Source organism: Acanthopagrus latus, chromosome 13 (assembly GCF_904848185.1).
Source record: "Acanthopagrus latus isolate v.2019 chromosome 13, fAcaLat1.1, whole genome shotgun sequence".
Lineage (NCBI taxonomy): Eukaryota > Metazoa > Chordata > Actinopteri > Spariformes > Sparidae > Acanthopagrus > Acanthopagrus latus.
The window spans coordinates 10,800,078-10,820,881 of NC_051051.1; the positions used below are offsets into that span (position 1 = coordinate 10,800,078).

General features: G+C 45.6%; 2 protein-coding genes across 3 annotated transcripts; one reads left to right on the top strand and one right to left on the bottom strand.

Moving 5' to 3' along the window:
- The first annotated feature begins 2,152 nt into the window (after nucleotides 1–2,152).
- On the top strand, nucleotides 2,153–7,308 carry rab38b (RAB38b, member of RAS oncogene family). Its single transcript, XM_037119717.1, has 3 exons — nucleotides 2,153–2,541; nucleotides 4,031–4,308; nucleotides 6,461–7,308. Exons 1-3 carry the CDS (start codon nucleotides 2,313–2,315, stop codon nucleotides 6,608–6,610), a joined length of 657 nt encoding a protein of 218 aa, XP_036975612.1. The 5' UTR covers nucleotides 2,153–2,312; the 3' UTR covers nucleotides 6,611–7,308.
- A 4,785-nt stretch (nucleotides 7,309–12,093) lies between these two features.
- LOC119031562 (transcription regulator protein BACH2-like) lies at nucleotides 12,094–20,272 on the bottom strand. Of its 2 annotated transcripts, none has more exons than XM_037120123.1 (5): nucleotides 20,136–20,272; nucleotides 19,145–19,394; nucleotides 16,177–17,589; nucleotides 14,645–14,851; nucleotides 12,094–14,532 (listed from the first exon to the last, which is right to left on the bottom strand). In XM_037120123.1, exons 2-5 carry the CDS (start codon nucleotides 19,382–19,384, stop codon nucleotides 14,191–14,193), a joined length of 2,202 nt encoding a protein of 733 aa, XP_036976018.1. In that variant the 5' UTR covers nucleotides 19,385–19,394; nucleotides 20,136–20,272; the 3' UTR covers nucleotides 12,094–14,190. The 2 variants fall into 2 exon arrangements, with proteins under 2 accessions (XP_036976018.1, XP_036976017.1); XM_037120122.1 differs by lacking the exon at nucleotides 20,136–20,272 and adding an exon at nucleotides 19,515–19,702.
- Nucleotides 20,273–20,804: the final 532 nt, after the last annotated feature.

Sequence of the window (20,804 nt, forward strand, 5' to 3'; positions counted from 1 at the left end):
ACTCATCGTTTCACCATCGAAGGAGTCACGTTTTTCCTGTTCGTCGCTGAGAACTGGGCCGTGTGCGGCATTATTTTTAACGCTTCCTGTGTCGATGTTACCTCGGAACCTTTTTCTAAATAAGATAATTGTGTCAAATCACAGTGCGATAATTAATAAACCCAACGGGAAATAGGGTTTCTAGGCCACTTCTCTCTTAAATAACGTGATATAATTTCCTATGTCGCATACCGTAGACCACGCTGTTCTGCAAAATGAATATTCGCTAGATGGTGGGCAAGGTTTATTCATAGCTGGAGCGCCATGGCTTTGATGAGTCCTGGGAGAAAGCAAGCCCTCAGCGGCACGACTCTTTGTTTATCCTTGAAAACTGATTGTGGTCGTACCTCTCAGTGCAACGCAATATAATTCAACAGCGCCACAATCTATGGCTTTAGAGCCACCATAAAGCTGAATCCTGACACCCTCAGCAAACACGAAACATTATAGACAGATCATAGTCTGCACACTGACGTACGCTGTGCCGGGAGAGGTTACTGTCCTGGACCTGTCCCTATACTTTATGATGATTCCTCTCACTCCCACAGACCACTTCAGACTCACATGGTTAGAAACTCTACTCACATGGCTTGAGTGCACTGGGGTTGAATATGTACATTAACAGCCTCTGGCTTGGCATTCATGTGCATGTTACTAAAGGCGACAGAAAACATCCATTTCAACACTTTTGCATTAGTCTACTGCTGTTTGCCAAGGTGTGTGTGTGTGTGTGTGTGTGTGTGTGTGTGTGTGTGTGGACACTGTCAGAGGCAAGTGGGGGGAAAAACTAACCCCCCCCCCCCCCCCCATTCACATGTGAAGCAATTAAGAGAAGAGAAGCAGCAGGATGTCAGTGTAGTCACCGTGGGATGTCTTGTAGAGCTCCGTGGGCGACGCCTCGCATGAGATAATGGCCCTCGTGTTCAGTGCAGCCGGGGATGTAAATAAACTTGCAGAGACCGTCAGCCTGGTCACATCCGTCCATCTGTATGTGCGAATGCACTCAAACTCTGGTACCCTGTGATCCAGTTTGGCGGATAACGCCGGGTCTGGAGTCCTGCTGAAGCAAGAGCTTTGCTGATTGACATCGGTCTGTGTTCCCTGGTTTACGGGGGGGGGGGTCATCCTGATGGCCCAGCAGACATGCTCCATGGAGCCGGCCCTCGTGACTCAAGCAGACGCATCTTCTCTCCATTTTGTTAAATCCAATTATAGCCCCAAACCAGAAAAAAGATATTTTACCCTGATTAGGAGAGGTTGTGTTAATATTCTATGGATCATAATCTGATTTAAAGATGAAGACATTCTAATGGCCTTTCCAGCAGTATTCAGCCTCAAACCAACTTTTGTTTTAACTGTGTTGTGAATTAATCTTCAGGCTTGTGTTTGTAATCACATAACAGTAAAACTAGTTTAATGTATACTCTTGACAGACTGTAAATGTGCAAACATTCAGAGAAAGGCACTCTGCAGAGGACAGCCTGTGCCTCAACTATCGTACAGTAAACCAGAGAACACTTTAAATGGTGAAACAGTGGACAAGGACTTAATGAACAGTCTCAGCAGTTTGCCCTGTTTGACATGCCTGGTAAAGCGGTGCTTTACAGTCATTTTTACTTGGACATGAATGACGTTGCAGGGTTTTTTTTGGTTTTGTTTTTTTTGTTAGGGCCTGATCATGTCGTTGTGTAGAAAACTTTTCAAGAGATTAAAATGTAGAAAAAGCTGCTATAATTTATAATTCTTAAATTCCCAGTGCACTGATGTCATTTTACACAAAAAGCTTTTTGTTAAACTATAAAATAAACTACCTCCATTACATATCTTGTCACAAGTGTCAGATGTTGGAGGCGACCTGAAATAAAAACGTAGCGTTTGAAACGGAATCCAAGTCCAGCGCCTCCTCTCCTGCGCGTCCCTCCATACTAACTTCACAAAGTGAAGCAGGCAGGCGACTCTTGTGCAACAAAAAACACGATGTATGCGGGCAGCGTGTAACTCGAAAGACTCACCGAGTAACAGGAACTATACCGTGCAGTCAGGAGACCGCGCGCACTGCGCCGCGCCGCGCCGCGCGTCTCTGACGAGGCGAGGTCACAAGTTCCCAAGCACAACCCCTGAGCAGATCACACACTTCCCCTCTGGGAGGGCGTGCTCTTAAACCCAGCACGAAGAGAGAAGGGAGAGAGAGACGCTGAGAGCGAAGGAACTCTGCCGCCCCCGTTCCTGCTCCTGTTCCTGCTGCTGCGCCTGAGATCCGACAGGTGGAATAAATGACCAATCACCCCTCACACTCCAACGGCATGCAGGGCCTCCGGAAGGAGCACCTGTACAAGGTGCTGGTGATCGGAGACCTCGGCGTCGGGAAGACCTCCATCATCAGGCGGTACGTGCACCAGACCTACTCCACAAACTACCGCGCCACCATCGGCGTGGACTTCGCCCTCAAGGTGCTCAACTGGGACTCTGAGACCGTCCGGCTCCAGCTGTGGGACATAGCAGGTGGGCCAGAGAAGAAGGTTTGACCGTCTGTCCTCTCCTGTAAATCATCTGCAGTGTCACGTACGTTTTACATTGTAGGATATTCGTGTTGTTTAGTCCTCAGGAGCCCTTTCACTGAGGAACAGTAATTTAAAAAAAAAAAAAAAAGTCCAAATGTTCTTCAGCAATATGTTTGTCATAGTTCCTGAAAAGTTGATGATTTATGCAGATAGGACTTATCGTGACAAGACAAAAGGCATGACTCTTGTAAAATGATGAAACATTCACAGCCCAAAGATGCACTGTCACCGTGGGGCGCTGATATCTGACAGGAACAGTATTCTCTCCTCACACACACACACACACACACACACACACACACACACACACACACACACACACAGTCATTCAGTCACTCATCCAAGGTATGGTGCTGCATCATGTGGGTATGCCCATGTGAGGGAGATTTGAAGGCCAGTCACAGGAGTGTCTTTGTAGCCTAAATAAAAACAAAACAGCATTACGGCTGCGGGGCACATGCTTTCGAGATGTTCATTTGGATCCCTCAAATGAGATTAGGAGTGTGCTTTGGTCTTGTCTGCCTGCCTGCCTGAAAAAAAGGAGTATGATTAATGGGGCGGTTCACATGCTGTAAAGATTGCACCGTCATTTTTGATTGAATGACGGCCTGTCAGGTGACGCGTGCGACATGTGTGCGTCCGTCTTGGTCACAACACTGAGAGGTGATGAAATTCATCCCCTACAGTCTCTGGCCTAAAAAAAAGGAGGAAGTTCTCAATCCATGTCCAGTCAGTTTTTTTTTTTTTTTTTTTTTTTTTTTTCTTTCCATTTCCTCTTACTCGTAAGGCTCAAGTGGCAGCACTGAGAGCATTTCTTAGTGGGCTTTCCAGGCGCTGATACTCATCAGCCACGTAAACTTTTCTGCTGAGAGGGCAGCGCGTGTAAAACAAAGCAGGATGCGCACGCCTACGCTCTCGGGCCAGCAAGCGCTCACATCAGATGGCAGAGCACACACAGCCCCGGGGTGGGGATGTCACGTTTGACAGCTGCAGTAACCTGCTCTGCAAGTGTCCCCAGTGTCAGTTCCCTGCACAAACACACAAGCATCGGTGAACACACACACACACACACACAGGCGTACCTGCACACAGACATCTCACATGGCTGTGTTCTTACAGGGTTACAGTCTAGGTCAAAGTTTATCTTTCATGGCAAGGTGGGGGCAAAATACAGATTTAATTTGCCTAAGTGGGCCCATTATCAGAGGGAACAGCAGCCGCATTGACCGTCTGGTTAAGTGCAACGTGACAGTAAGTCCACAGGAATGTGCTGTTTCATAGGAATGCAGGCACCGCTGACTGCGATCCTAATACCAGCTGTATTAGTTGTTTTCCGCCAAAAGAAAAATGCAGGAAAACAATCTCTCGTCAGACTGGTGGCTGCGGACAACAACTAATGAATGAAGTGTGTGTATGTGTGCGCGTCACAGGTCAGGAACGTTTTGGAAACATGACACGAGTGTACTACCGGGAAGCCATGGGAGCCTTCATAGTGTTCGACGTGACGCGGCACACGACCTTCGAGGCCGTCGTCAAGTGGAAAGAGGACCTGGACTCCAAGCTGATGCTGGCCGATGGACAGAGCATCGCCACCGTGCTGCTGGCCAACAAGTGCGACCAGGGCAGGGAGCTGACCAGCAACGGCATCAAAATGGACCAGTTCTGCAAGGACCACGGCTTCGTCGGGTGGTTCGAGACCTCCGCTAAGGTGAGAGCGGACTGTGCTTGACGTGTTCTTCTATCTGCTAGCCTAATATGTTCGAAATTAAGCACATCAAAATGACACATTTTGACAGGAAGTTCAGGACATTTCCTGAACGTTTGTCGGCAACAAAAGCCAGGTTTATTTAACAAGACCTCGAGGCATCCTCAGTCTTGTTTGTGGCGACTGAAACAGGTATTTTAGGGCCAAAACATGATCATGTCCCAACCCTAACCCCGGCCAAGTGGTTTTGGTGCCTAAACCCTAACCACAGCATAACCACAACATTGTCAAAAGATCAAATTGAACCTAGTGGAAGTTGCAACCTGAGGAAATTTAAAGTTTTAACATATCCGTGATCTGTCACTCTGACAACAATTAACTTAGCATAATGACTGGAAATGGGGGGATAATAGCTAGGCTCGCTCTGTGTCAAGGTAACAAACTGTGTCTAGCAGCACCTCTAATTCTCACTTACATCTATTTAGTTTAATCTGTGCCAAACCAGTGAGCTTTAGAGCTTCTGGTAACTGGAAACTTCAGACGGAGCCAGGCTAGCTGCTTCCATCCGTTTACCTACTTTTATGCGGACATGAGAGTAATGATCCATCTTCCCCCGTTAACCCTCTGCAAGAATGTGAAGAAGCCCATTTCCCAAATCGTTGAAATATTGCTTTTAGTATCAGCGTCAGAATGAATGGGCCTTGGCAGTGAGTGGCTAACACGCTTAGTGGAGATCATCTCCCACTCAGGTCAGTTCAGTCAGCGAAAAAAAACATCCCCACAGAGCCAACTGGAATTTCATATCCTCGTGGAAAGTGGCTCGGCGAGTTAAATTCACAAAGCAGGGTCAGAACATGTTATTGAAGTGAAAAGTTAAAAGTATTGGAGGGTTGTTCGATGCTTCTTTTTTTTTTCCCTTGACTGGTGTTCAAATGCTCCATCTTTCAGGGAGTCCTTCCAATCGGAGTAAAAGTTTTTTAATTAGTTTCTTTCCTTGAGTGGACTCAGAGGTGCACAGAAACTATTTGTCTTTGTCGCATATATACTGTGTGAATATACGTCACTGAAGCTTCATCGGACTTTCATTCATTTGAAATATGATTTTTCTTACAGCGGTTACGTAGTTTTGATATACAGATTGTGTTTGTCGCCGAATGATAATCAATGAGGCGATCTAAAAAGCGCAGTGCTTATACGCAGCTGTAAATTCTGCAAAAGTTGTCTCCATTCACACATCCTCTGTTGACACTCCTGTGTCGCGGCAGCGTTAAGTGCGCCGCCATTCCTGTGGCATCGAGGCTCAACATTCTGAGAGGTCAAAGGTTAGAAGGCGCAGGTTCAGCCAGAGGTGTCTGAGGTGGGCTAGGCAAACAGACATACACGTCCCGCTTTTGGTAGCAGTTAGAAAAAAAAATGTTTACAGCGTTCAAAAGAAGTAGTTTCAGACACATTGAAGTGTGCGTGGTGTGGTTCACACGAAGGTGATGGCAAGCTCGTTAGCCTCATTTTGAAGATGCTGTAGGTCAGAGATTCGCCACGGTTTGATGCCTGAGTGCCAATTTAGGGAGCGTGCGACGGGGACTGCACGGGAAAGGGCAAGTCGTTTGATTTGGGATTCGTCTTTTAACGATGTTGCCAAATGTTAAATTCCTTTTCCAGTTTGCGACTAAGGTGGATCATTTCATCTGTCCCAAGACACCGATGAGGTCCCGCTAGTTGCCACGCAACCGGCAGCATTCTATAATTTGTCACTCCTAACCTGACGGAGGCTTTTTCAGGTGTATCAAATGGAGATTGCAGAAACTGAATGTGTTGAAATCGACCTCGGGTGATTTAAGATGCGACTGACTAATAGGTGCATTTCATGTGATGCTTGAGGGTCACAAACCGTGATGGTGGTCAACCACAGTTAATGCACAGGATGTGTGCTGACATCAAGGTTGATTAAGCTGGAACATCCTGTGCTGTGGAAGCTTAGCTAACTATTCCAAATAGAATCTGTTAAAATGTTTTTTTTTTTTTTTTTATGATGATGATTAGGATCTAACAATCTTTAAGCTATATCGCAAAAGATTATTACATAGATAATGAAACTGTATCTTTAAAAACCAATTACAGAGGCAAAATTAACCACAGTTTCCCCTCTCTCCTTCAGGACAATCTAAACATCTGTGAAGCTGCGAACTTCCTGGTCAAGCACATCATGGCCACGGAGAACGACATCCTGAAGAGCGTGGTACCGGACACCATCTCACCCCAGCTCGACTCCAACAGGCAGATGAGCTGCTCAGGCTGCTTCAAATAATGAAAGGAGACGAGCGATTGGCAGGGGACTGAACAGATTGGACACATACTAGGACAGAGATGAACACGCGCGTACAGTTTGGCTACTTCGGCCAGAAAAGCAGTATTGAGGATTTTCAGTTTGCGTTCAGTGTTTTGGACGCTCGGAGCTCAGTTACTTCAGAGCTTGCGGACTGAAATCCCTTGGAGCCAGAAGTTGCACATTTATTTAACAAGTGTTTTTGGTAACTGTGGTAATGCATGATTATTTTAGGTACCAAACAGCCAAACATCCTCTTCTGACAACTTGCCTGACCAAACTGAACAGAAGGACTAAATGCTCCTAAATGGTAAGGACGGAGCGAAAAACGGGAGTCTCGTCTATTCTTCATCAACAACACAGTCTCTTCATCGTCTCAAGGAAGAGACTGTGTTGCAGTCCTCTGTCTATTTACCTTCACCTCCACGTTCACTTACCGAGAGAAGAAAAAAAAAAAAAAACAGTGTGGGGGATGCGCAGGCTTCTGTGAGTCTGCAGAGCCAAAGACAGCAGTGCTGACCACTGTCAGCGGATCCCAGATTTGCTATTGTGTAATTATGTAAATTTTGCACATGCCCTGGCTTTTTATTATGATTTTAATTTATTTACAGTATGCTTTTACGACTGTCATGCAGGCTAATGTATTGTATTATTCTGCTTAAAACCTTTCCTACAGCTCACTTGTGTCAAGACTTTTTTTTTTTTTTTTTTTTTTTTATCTGGACGATTTTAAGCGACAACGCCTCCCACCCGCTGTCTTGTCGATGGGTTGACTGGATGACACGGGTGCGTCACCTGGGCCCTCGGGCTACAAAGGGCCTGTCTCTCCCTTTACCGCAGCTCACATTCACTCCCGCATCACCCCCACCCCACCCCTCCCCTTTTTGATCCGCACCCTCAACACCTCTGCAGCAAATTAACCACGCACCCGTGCACCGCTTTCATTGTTGCCGGTCTACACACTCCATTGTTCATTTGTGTCGACTTCAAAACGACAAATGAATCTTCTCTTAAGTGAATGTCTCGCGTGGGCTTTCCCTCCCTGTCACACTCCCTGAGCCAGTTCGTGACAAAGGCTTGTCAGACATGTTTGCTCATTTAAGAGTGTTATATGGAACAGCTGGCCACCCGTGAGATTCATACTGTACACAAGTTCAGGGAGGGGGGATCGCCAGAAAAGTTGGGATATCCATCCTTGTAAGAAAGAATAATGCACTGTCCGTCTCGTATGTCAGCAAACAGCTACCTTAGGAAGCATGCGGTGTGTCTGACATCACTGTGTTGGAACATCATACTTAATGTTGTTCCAGGAGCAATCTAGAGCTAGGCATCATGGCTGAGCGGGATAGGTAGAGGTCTCAGGGTTTGAATTCTGTTTAGGGAACTTTAAAAAAGTTAAGACCGGAGGAAATTTGGTTAGGTTTAGGAAAACTTGATTTGTACTGAATTTGGACCCTTCCGCAACATCAAACGTGGATAACCTCTCTCATGTGCGTAGCTGTCTGCTCTCTTTCAAGTCATGATATTAAAAAAAATCATATCAAATAGTGTTGGCTACTTTTTATAAGCCGTCACTAAATAGCCTACAGTAAAATTACCCTGAGAAATTCTGAGACTGGCAGCTGCAGTGACTCACTGTCGCCTCTTGAGGTACTAAGTGCCATCACAGTAGGATGTTGCCGAGGCTAGCAACAGAGACTTCTCTTCAACGTACTAGGCAATCTAGTTTTAAGTTAAAATTATCACACATATAGCTCCTTTAATGTATAAATGGTTGTCCCTCTGCCTAAAGCGTTCTTCCATCATGACAAAATGAGATGTGATTCCTGCTTTTTTCTTAAAATTTTTTTTTTTCTAAATTTGGCAAATGAGCGAACGTCGGTTTCCCTTCCGATGAGGATCGGAAGGGAAAACGGTGTTTGTCTGAATATAAACTGGACACTCCAATGAGTTCACTTGCCAAAGACGAACTCTCTGTATCCATGGTAACTAGATCAAGTCTTTCTTATGGGTATCCTCTAACGTCTTTGTGAAGCTATTTCTTGCTGTACTCACGACCATACAGACACACACACACACACACACACATGCGCGCGCAGACACACACTTCCAAACGCACACAGATTTTCTTTCCACCCTCCATGTCCCTGTTGCTTTTTTTACCACATCTTCTCTCCTCTCCCACTCTGCTCCATTCTCCATCATTGTTTCTTCTGCTGAAAATGATTCCCTGTGCTCTCTCGACACGGATTGCTTTTTACGTGTCCCTGGCCCCTCTTTTTCTCTCGTTCTTTGATTCACATGCAGCGCATTATATAAACCGTGCACAGGCTCCTGCTGCACACCCACAGATTTGGTGCTTTTATTGATCTTCCAGCAAGTTGACTCTGGTTGCACGCATGCAAAGTTGTTGTCCTCTTTTTTTTTTTTTTTTTTTTTCATTTCTCCGTGTCTTCTTTGAATGCCAAGGTAGCTGGGACCCGCCGTCGCAGGTGCTCGGAAAAATGTCTTTCATAAAGTTTATTTGAATCCCTGAGTGCAAAATGCAGCGAGAGCCAAAGTGAAGTCAGCGTTTTGATGCCGTATCATAGGCGTGTCGCGTTGTTTCCTGTCAGGCCGTGTTTGTGCGCCCAATCACGACAGTGTCATGCGCTGCTGTGTGATTGCTCCACAGCGCGGGCGCTGACGGCCTGATGGAAACAATGCAATTACAGCAGCATGGCGTCACACTGTAGATGTTTGGACTGATCTGAACTTGCTCACGCGTCTTCAGGCCTCAGGTCTGTGTGCGAGAATATTTTGTGCTCCGTCGCAAAATTAGTCCATCATTTAATGCAAAGTAGTAAAAACTTCTAACCTTTTTTTTTTTGGACGTGTCCCTGAAGTACACTGATGCTATTTAACCTTTGACCTGGATACAACAAAAACATTTGACAGCCTCATGATCACTGTAATGCTAATGCAAGCTTCACAAATCACTGTAAGAGATAGTGAATCAGCTTCCAAATGTCATTAGCTCATTCTCTCTTACTGTGTGTGTGTGTGTGTGTGTGTGTGTGGCTGATCCAGGACTCTCAGGTTCTCATTAGTGAGCCACATGACTGCGTGGATTATTCTCTTCCTGAGGGATTAGATTTGGTCGTCTGCTCTCGGCTCACGTTAAGACATCACCACCGTCAAATGGTCCAAAGACGCTCCCTAACTCTTTGGAAGGGATTCGCCGTCTGAAATTCATCAAGACATCTTAAAAGAAAAACAAAAACAAGACACCGAATAGCCAAATGAAGCGCATGATCAAAGAAACCCAGGTAACTTCGGTGATGTTCCTTGTGATGTTGATGGAGTCGTGGGAGTGGGTGGCGTAATTACAGTTCGGAGGATGTGGTTAGAAATAAAACAACACAATTCAATTCAACTTCATTTTCGAGGAAGATTCAGCAAAGTTCTGGTCTGTTAACTCCTCCCTGTGACAACAGCTGGCACAGATCGAACTACTCGTTACTGTGATTGTGAGCCCAACATATTGTGTTCACTGTAGTCCTCAGGCTCTGCCAGAGAACCACCTACAGGAAAAAAACCACCCACAGACTCTCTCTCTCTCTCTCTCTCTCTCTCTCTCTCTCTCTCTCTCTCTCTCTGGAGAGAGAGATGGAGACGGGGGAGAAGAAGAAGGTATGAGATGGTGGGAAAAGCGATGCTTAGATCTCTCATCGACAAAAGGTGACGGACACCTCATCGGGAGCACGTTGCAGGTAAACACAGGAAGAAGATGCACTGAACGGGTCACATTCAGCCAACCTTAATGTAATCATGATATTTCCCAGACAGACTTTCTCACAGATTGTTGCCGATGACTCCCCAAGTGGTCTTGCGGGAAGTTGCGTAACTCAGCCACCGAGAACTCAAGATGACAGAGGAGAGGAGAGGCTCGATCAGGTTCCATCGAGCCTCTCTCGACCAAGATCTCGCCTTCAGTAATTGCTCATGTGGTGCCATCTGTTGTCAAATTAGTATCATCGCAGGCATTTTTTTTCTTTTTTCTTTTGGATTCACTTTAAAGGGACAGTTCACCCCAAAAATCCTTCAAGATTGTTTTGGTCCCTATCCTAGTATTCCATTGCAGTGCCAGGAAAAAAAAGGCTTGGACACTGACACTATTTTTTATCTACCAATAACATCTAATGATGGATTTTTTTATTTTACCGTGCTTAATAGTTTTTTGTGATATGTACCTGTTATTATTATTATTAATATTTATTCTAGGATGCTCATCAGGCATGGGATTGCCATTGAAAACAAACTATTCAGTGAACTCAGAAGCATTTAAATGTGTTTCTTTTCATAATGCTCTTTCCACGTGTTGGAGAAATCAGCTGTCGAGATGTCTGCCCATGGTTAAATAGCATAGCACTACAAGTAAGAGGAAAAATATGAATTTTTGATTTGGGGGTTGAACTGGCCCTTTAAAGTAAACCCCTGGATCAAGTAGTGAATTCTGATTGATAGGAAACAACCTCCCCTTCTGCGAAACTTCTCCTTTATTTTGAATCACACATATGGAACTCTTATGGCCTTATAAGGTGACAAAGCCATCGCCAGTAGTGACTCATACAAGCTCTTTTCACTTTCGCACAGGCGCTGATGTGGAGACCCGGCTCATGATTCCCGCACTGCAAAGGGCAGTGTAAAAGAGGGCCATGATGTGTCTCATTTCTACAGAAAAACCACAAAGACAAGCGTTCCTGGATGTCCATGCAGAAAACACACACACACACACACACACACACACACACACACACACACACACACACACACACACACACATTGAAGTGCATTCACTCGGAAATGACAGGATTTGAAACTTAATGACAGCCTGTGAGCACCGACACATGCCTTCCCAGGCTTTCACCTCCTCTATTAGGCTGACTTTTTCATCTGCGAACCCTGGGACCTCGTCAAGTCACGGTTCCCTCTCCCTCATGACAAATTAAATCTATTAGGCCACGTGGATCTTCCTTTAATTCTCTCTTCACGACGAGGACATGAACAGCCAATTGAGAGCGGCCAGCACCACTGTGATTTCCAGATATTGGTGCAGTTTTGTGACCATGTGGGAGGGGGGGAGTATTGTGCCATGTTTGCTCATTTAAAGGCAAACTGACATCAGTCCATGCTAAGTAAAATAGGCTCCAGACAGAGAGAGGAGGAGAGAAGAAAGGGAGAAACTCAGGAAAGGAAATTAAAAAGTAACAGAGGTGAGTGTGAGCGAGAGAGCGGGAGAGTGACCGAGCGCAGTATTAAATCATTAATAAATCTGTGCAGGTTGAAAGATGAGCCGTCTGAAGACATCACAAGCTCGGTCATTCATCACTCACACCGCACTGGCAGATTTTTTTTTTTTTTTTTTTTTTACATCTCATTAACCTCACTGATGGTTTTTTCAATAACACTTTGGAGTAATTTTCTTTTTGTTGTTGTTTTTAATGTTGATTGTTATTTTGTTTCACTTGTGCTTTAAAAAAAACCCAATCCATTTGGAAAGGTCTCAGAAAGATACATTGATTTATCTGCAAGAAACACTTATAAACCGTCGACTTGTGCACGCGCCGCCACTAGAGGGCGATAGGCACCAGTGTTATCATACTGAAGTTGGTTCTGTGGTGGAAAAAAAAAAAAACAACAACACAGAAACATTCTCCTGTCATTAGCCATCACAAGACTGTCCTCAATAATACAACACAGTTACACAAGCATTTCCTTTTTTTCATAAAAATCAACGTGTGAGGGATTTTGGAATGTTGTACTTACAGCATCGTTCATTTCATGCCGCACACGAGCAGCTGCACTGTGAGGATGATTATCATGAGTGAAAATAAATCTATAAAAATATATGCACGCGTATAATACAGTGATACTTGATCATGAGGAATCAGAGGGGTGGGGGAGCTGTAAAGCCGTCCTGAGTGTCGAATACCTACTTAAAGCAGGGAGGGAAAATAGGCGAAAGGTTAAAGGTGACAAAAGAAATGGAGTTAATAAAAAAAAAACAAATAGAAATAACTGTGCCATTGATAGTACATGAGACATTAAAATATATATATATATATGCACAAATCTTCTTGTACTGTATCAATCAATGAGTTATTGCTTCACATGACCCTTGACGGTGATTTAGATATGGGTGCCGAAGATAAGCAGGCTGGGAGTTACACACAATACGTACGTCTAATTAAAATCCACCGACTGCCCATAAATCAAGGACTGACGCATCACGCACGACTCGTGTGACCCTGTGTTGAGGCAGCTTTTCTCCCAAACATGTACTTTGATAGTGTGCAGTTTCTTTAAAGTCCCCCTCCAGGCAATTCTTGTATTTCTACAGCTGAACATTTAAGTTTGAGAGTTTTCCACATTGGTGCTCAATGAATATCTGATTTCACGAGTATAATTTGTGACATCACAGATTGTTTGGGAAGCCAACCCCGGTCCGATATTCAGAATACACGGGTGTGATACGGCAACATGAAGCCTCCAGTGCCCTGAAACAGGGGACCCTCTTGTCTCAAGCAGTTAGACTTTGGGAAATGAAAATGAATCACATATTCATAGATTCTTGAATTTTAAATGAGGGAGAGGGAGGAGAGCTCATCTGGAGGATTTTAACAGGATGATTTTTTGTGTGTGTGTGGAAAAAATCACATCAGACACAAATTATTATCCCAAGTAGCGGATTTTAGAAACATCCTAAAACAATTCTGGAGGGGATCTTTAAATGTACTTAGGCAAACGTGTGAGGTCTGTTTCAAGAGGTTCAAGGCGAAGCTCTGAGAGGTGTGTGCAGCCTAGAAGAGCTGTGTCACTGCGGTTCGCTGACCACAATGACAGCCAGACACACGACCAGAGAGTAAACAATGACACACTACGTCAAGCCCATTTGTTGACTAGTCTGGCTTTGGTGGGAAAAAAAACCCCAAAAAACGCTGCTTTGTGTTGCTCACTGCTCAGAGAGCGCAGAACCAACGCTGCGTACGAGAGGTATGCTGAATTGTTCCTATTAGCACCTGAGGACCTGGTTGTATCAAACTGTATTAAGATGGGTTTTTTTGTCGAACCACTAAAGCACATATATACAGCATAATAATGAGTGTGTTATCCTGAGGTAATCAAAAGGCCATCGTTCCCTTTGATTTATGATTGAAGTCGTGATTGTCTCAGTGCAAAAATCTCGACATTCTCAGCTGATTTGAGGGGGGCACCTTCTGCCTTTAACCGGGTCGCAATCCGTTTGACTACCCGGAATAAAGGTCATCAAAGACTTATGATTGGTGAGAGCGAATGGTTTTGACACTTGGAATACATTCCTGACTTCTCAAAAGTAACTTAAATCGAGAAGTCAAATCGAAGCGTACAGCCTTCTCGTGATACATGTTTGGTCACATCACAAGCCACTGCGTTATGTTGCAGCCTGCACTCAGTCCACGCTCTGTGGTAATGTCTTCACACACTCTGTGATGATACAGGTTGGGTCCCACACAGCAGCAGTACGCGTGCTGGATGTGTATCTAAAGCGAGTGCTGGCTGTCTCGTGTGAGCGTATCCCTGCTGGAGCCGGATGAAGCCTCCTCGGACGCCACGTAGTCGTCGAGGGCCGCGGAACAGGCCGAGAGCGAGGCCTGGACCTGGGGTGGCAGCCCGTGCTGCGAAAGGAGAGCGTCTATGTGAGGAAACAGAGAGGAGAGAGGGCAGTCGGGCGAGGTGTACTTGGCGAACACCTGGAGCTGCTCGGGCAGCAGGTTGGCTTCGCTGCAGACCCTCTGGCACAACGCAGACACCTTGTGACATTCTTTCAACTTCAGCTGCCCCAGATGGCTCTTCTCCATCATCAGTTTCTCCCTCTCTGTCTTCTGCAACATCCAGGAGAAATAAAAAAAAAGAAGAAAAACACTTTCCGATTAACATGCCTGCAAAACAATTTAAAGTTCAGCGTGCTGACTGAGAAGAACACACAGCCTTTACCAGCTTGTTGATTTCGCACTGCAGGTTATAAATGCAGTCTAGTTTCCTCTTGCGGCACCGCTGAGCTGCGAGGCGGTTTTTGCTGCGCCGTCTCATGTCGTGGACGAATTCCAGCTGTTCGCTTGTAAAGACCTGTTGCTTCAGCAGTTGCTGGAAGTCATTTCGGCTCAGATCCACAATCCAGTCGACAGAGAACGGCAACTGCACCTGAGGACACACAAAGGGGAAAAGCAGGCACAGTGAGAAAGTACCTGCATAGGTGATTGAGCAGACTGTATGTTCTATACTGGAGGCACTCAGACAATGAGATCATAGGAAATACTCATTGTAAGCGTGTATTTCTTGAGTCAGAACAAAATGAAACTAATGTGAGGACGTCATTCAATTAAAGGGCAACTCCACCAATTTGAAAGTGATTGTGCTGAGGTAGACTGCCTGCATACGTAAAAAAGCAGTATAAAGTCTTTTGTGGCTCCAGAGGAAGCTGCATGTCATCTGTTATAACTGCCACCAGTGATGTCGGTGGATCAACTGCACCGTGGGTAGCGTAGTTGGCAGGTATTGAAAAGCAGTCCACTGGTTTCGCATCAAACTCCTACATAGACTCCTAACGGACCGTTTAAAAAACAAACGCTAAAAGTCAATACAGGAGAACCGGAGAAATCCTCTTTTTTTTATTCCATGCAGTCTTTAAAAACCTTGCACCCACGTTACCCACAATGCAATGTAACCACTTACAGACATCACTGGAGGCAATTTATCCAATTACATGCCACAAAAGGCTTTATCCTGCCAAAGGCAGTAGTACTTGAACACACTTTCATGTGTAAAATTGTTGGAGTGACCCTTTAATTAAAAATACAAACTCAAAAAATACATGTAATGATTAAAGTCTGTGTGGAATTTGCTGTGTGTGGACGAAAAAGAAAAGTGAAGTGGGGCAAAAGTCAAAATGCACGCTGAGTTCAGTCAGTTATATTTTCACCAAGCCGTTAATCATTAACTCCAGAAACGAGGAGATAACTTTTAAAAAGCAGAGGTGAGTTTACACCGGACTGCTGCTGCTGCTGCTGCTGCTGCTGCCAATGTGAGGCAGGAAGTATAAACTCAACAGTTTATTGGAAGTCTTGTGATAGTTTTTATCTACTGTAAATAAAAGCCGCTGGTTCTCCTCTGAAACGACCGTCCCTGCCGGGTTCACTCAGTTTGGACGTGAAGCACGAGGGCTTACTCAACCTTGTTGTTTGTGTCGCCCATAACCAGTGGTAACCTGGCAGACTGAGCTGTCGGTTTCTGCTCAACTGGACTCTGACCTAATTAGCGAGCTGCGTGCACGCCGCGACACACCATCTCTACTTGTACCTGTACCTGACTCTCTTATCTAAAACAAACACGGTGCTGTACGTTGCTGGAAGTGTGAGTTTGCTGACGCTTGCTGACGCAAATTTCAATTGAGCAAGTAGGAGCCTCACACTCGGCTGGCAGCAGCAGCGACATACACCGGAGACTCGAATCGCAGTTCAGTTGCTCACCTGTCTGGCCCTCTCTCTCGTGTAGGACTCGCTGTCCCCTTCCGTTTCCGTCCCCGAGTCTCCATCCTCGCCCGAGTTGAGGGACGACACGCCCGACTGAGACGCCCCCTCGCACTCGGACAGCTCCGCTCCCTTCCATAAACACTTGTTTTGGTCCAGATCCTGTAAAAAGGGACAGCTGCCGCTTCTGGCGCTGAGGCTGGCGTGGAAATTCAGCCACCCGAGGGACGTGCTCTGCGCCCGACCGCTCCCCGTATCGGAGGAGCTTCCTGCGTCGAGGTCGTGGAAGCCCGGCTGAGGCGCGTCCGACCCCAGCTGCTTGGCCAGGTGCTCAGCCACCTCCCTTTCCATGATGCTCCTTTCAAGGCCTTGTCCCCCTTTTCCTCTCTCGAGCCAGATGGACCCCCTCTCTTCATCGGCCCTTTTCCACCCAGCTTCTACCAGTTCCTCTGCCTTTTGACAGACTGATACTGGCGCTGGTACACCAGTGTCCCTTTTATTCCTGTCCTCTGTGATGTCCATGTCAAACTTCTCATGCCCCAGCGACACAGTGATTGCAGGGCCGTCACCAAAGGTCTTCAGGGGGCAGTGGTGCAATATTAACCCCGATGAGCCTTCCCCCAGTGCTGAGCTTGACTCTGAGGAGACTGCCTTGACATTGGGTCTGTCTGAAACGTTGATGTCTGCCTTCATTTCTATATCTCTTTCACTTGTTTCCCTCTTGACCGTATCAGCGCCAGCCTCTGTTTTCTTGTCACACATCTCAGTTTTCCATAGATCGTCAGCCCCACCTCTCATCTGGCTGTCCGGCTTTGAGCCTGAATTTACAGGGAATTCCAGCTCACTTTCACTCTTGCTGTTGCCAGTGCTGGAGCGAGGCGAGCAGGAAAGATCACAGTCATCCCTGATTACTGTTGCCCGATTGCTCAGACTTTTCTCTGTGACACAAGTTTCCTTCCCACAGGCCAGCTGCCTGCGATACTTTGGACACTGCATGAGATGTTCATTAGTCCCTTCGGCTGCAGGTGTGGGAGTGCCTGCACCGTTCTGACCTCCTCTATTGCCGTTCGCTGATTTGAGACAGGTCCAAGCCACTTCCTGCTGCGACGGTGAGTCAGCGACTGGTTTGACTTCTTTCTTATCCAACAATGGATCGCTAGAGGTGATGCTGCCATCTTCCTGAGAAGATCGCCTCTTGCATTTCTTCTTGCAGCAGGTCTTTCTCTGAAAAGAGGTGGAGCCCTGGCTGCTGGACAAGAACTTGGGTAAGAGGAAGTCAAAACATGCGTCGTCAAGGTCCCTGAAACCAAGAATGGAGGCAGAGTTGCGTATTTCTAAGACGTTGTCTTTCCCAAAGAGAAGTTTGGACGTGTAGGCAAACTTCAGCAAAGGTTCAAAGCCAGCAACTGTCACCTGGGAGAGAGTAAAAACCACACGAATTAGCACTTCCTATTCTCAGTTCAGAGGTTCCCCTCACCTACTACTTAACGTGCTTAGTTTTACTCAATCCCTGAATGACTATGGGATCATGATTGCTAATTAATCTGATTTAAAGGTAGTCTTGCATTGCGGTTGGACTTAATTTCAGATTGCATAAAATTCATTTAAAAACAAGGTCTGTCCTGTGGTATTTATTGGTTTCTGACTCTTGGAAAGTGGATTTTTTTTCACATTTTCAGCACCTCTAGAGACTCTCTCCCCACTTTGAAATCCTCAAAGCAAAAGGTAATAGTGTGATACCGCCTGTCAGATAATCATCCACGCACAACTGCAGGCTCAGAAGTGGAAATAGAATTATTCTGAGCACTAAAAAAATGCTTAAAAAAAAGATAGTAGTACTGTGGTGGGTTAGCAGCCAACGCATGTAAACATCATATTAAAGAAGTTGTAAACTAGCACATCCTACACATTCTAGCACAAACGAAATTTTTAAAACAAACAGCGTTTCATTCCCAGTTTGTGAAATACAGAGGCCCTCAGTTGGTATTCAGACCATAATTCCAGCCGGAAGCAACCTGGTAATGAGAGTCAACAATTGGACCCATTCACTTTAAAATAGCCATATTGCATGGTATGGGTAAACTGAAAAGAAAACCTCAGAAAGCTTCAAACATCTTCCTCTGAAAAGACCACACCGTCTAGAAAATGGACGGAGGGGTGCCCCAGTAGCTCAGTTGGTGGCGCATCTGCCCCATGTAAAGAGGCTGTGTCCTCGCCGCTGCGGCCCAAAGTTCATGTACATCAGTTATAAGTCACAGATAGATCGCTGTATTCCAGTTTGAATCATTCCTGCCCACTGTAAGACATTAAGACTAAAATATCATCTTGTGACGGCATCACACCCACACCACACATGCCAATGACAACGCTGCGCTCATGGCGCCATAAAACGCATGACGTGAGATGGCAAAATGTGCTCCTGGAGATGTTTATTGTAGCGGAAATCTACCACTGAGCATGGTTTGTCTGGGGATATTAATGTTTTGTCGATGTGTCACAACCCTGCAAGATATGGTCCTTAACCTTTACAGGTGTGCAGCTGATGATCAAGACTAAGGCTGAGTTCAAAGACAGGTGTGGTCTGACCTATGAGCACTGAGAACTCATGTAAAAATGTAGCAGTGATGACTGAGTACTTGTGGGTTGGAATATCGAGATGTTTACGGATGTTGCTGCTGGCGTGATCCTATTACCGTCTTTCTTTCTTTCTTTCTTTCTTTCTTTCTTTCTTTCTTTCTTTCTTTCTTTCTTTCTTTATTCCAGGAATTTTCATTAAGCCCATTACAGTCCCAATAGAAATTAGGTCTCTTGGAGAACCAGAGACACTTGATTCTATAGCCGACAGTATTTCCCATCAAAGCCTTTCAGTCGCTTTCTGTTCTCACTTCACTTTTCCATGTGACTGTTTTGTTAAAGGCTTGTGTGCGTCTGCTCTCTATCTGTACGCCACCCTGAGGTGACACCTCACCTCTTGGGGCAGGGTGATGACCGCTCCGTGCTGTGCGAGGGAGGAGATCCTCTGTGCGAAGTACTCGCAGCAGGAGGCGAGCACCGAGCGGTGTGCTCTGAAACTCTCGCCCTCTACCACCACGGTCACGTCACACAGCGTGTCCCGGTGGCGCTGCTCGTCCAGGCGGCGCAGCACATGGGAGGAATGCACTGTGGACTCGAATGTAAACACAGACGACCGGGGGGAAGACATGGCCATCAGGGGACACCTATACGTACACACAAATAAACACACACATACACAGACTTTAACAGCTGACTATTTCCTCTTCATGAAGACACACTCTTAGAAAAGTTATACATCAAAACAACGAGAAAAACATGCCTACCTTACAGAGCTTTATATATCCAAGTTGCTTAGAGTGTCAAGGAAAGTCCCAGCTGTTGCGCACTCATGGTTATTTCTAAATGGAATGCTGTCAGACTGGGCTACGTTTCCCAGAAAGCCTTATCTCAACTCGGCTACACACTAAAAACTGAGCTTGACTCAGTCATGAGGCCTGTGTGTGAGTATGTGAGAGGGAGGGAGGGAGGGAGGGAGGGATGGAGAGGGGGAGAGAGAGTGTGTGTGAGTGTGTGTCGCAACAGCTCTGGGTGTAACAGAGCAAGTGCTGACTCATGCGCTTCATGCTGATATGGGATGAGCAAGCAGTTTTCCCGTCCAAACACCGATCCCACCCCTTGGATCCGTCTGGTGAACTCACAGGGTTTTGTTTTGTTTTTTTTTCCTTTGAAAATCCCCCTTTTTCTTTTTTAGGTTTCCCCCCCGAACACAATTCCAGGGATCAAGGTGCGGGTTGGGAATTAAAAGCAAAAAAAAAAAAAATGTTTCAACAGGATATTGCAACTTTAGATTTTTACAGTTGTCTGGGAAGCTAATTAAAGAGTGCATTCCGAGGACGACTTGAGAAAAAGCAGAGTGTTAAAAAAAAAAAAACAAGGAGACTGACCTGTGGCAAGAAGAGAGAGGCTCTGTTGCGTTAGTATTTCTCACTGGGTCCTTGTTGTCTCATAGCTCGTGGGGTTAGCAGGAAGTCTTTCTGTGTGCTCTCAGTTCAAGTCTCATTTGTTATGTTTGTGTTTGTGTGTGTCAGAGAGAGAGAGAGAGAGAGAGAGAGAGAGAGAGAGAGAGAGAGAGAGAGAGAGAGAGCATGCCTTCCTGGCAAGGGGACAAAAAGTCAATAGCTGTAAAACAGTACCAACGCATTTGATACAGCTGAATGTTTATCCATTGTGAATTTTACATTCTACATCCTTTTTTGGTGGCCTTTGAGGTGTCAGCAGCTGTTATGGGCTGCGCGAGTATCCACCAAACACACCCGTCTGTGATCGGATGATTCTAGAGGCACATTAATACTGCCACAAAAACAGAGTAGCACTAAAATTTTGGGTAACTTAAAAAGCTGAAGAGGCCAGGCAGCAAGTGCAAGGCACTGTATTTAATGTCACATGATTGAGAAGGGGGAAGAGGGAAGCCTGCCGGAGTCTAACTGACCAATCAGGTGACTGTTTCATAATTCCAGAATGAGCTAATCTCCCTCATGAAAAAAAAAGGAAAGAAAAAGAATCTAGTTCCCTTTTCCACGTAAATGCTGGCAATGTGGTCATAACATAAAGCA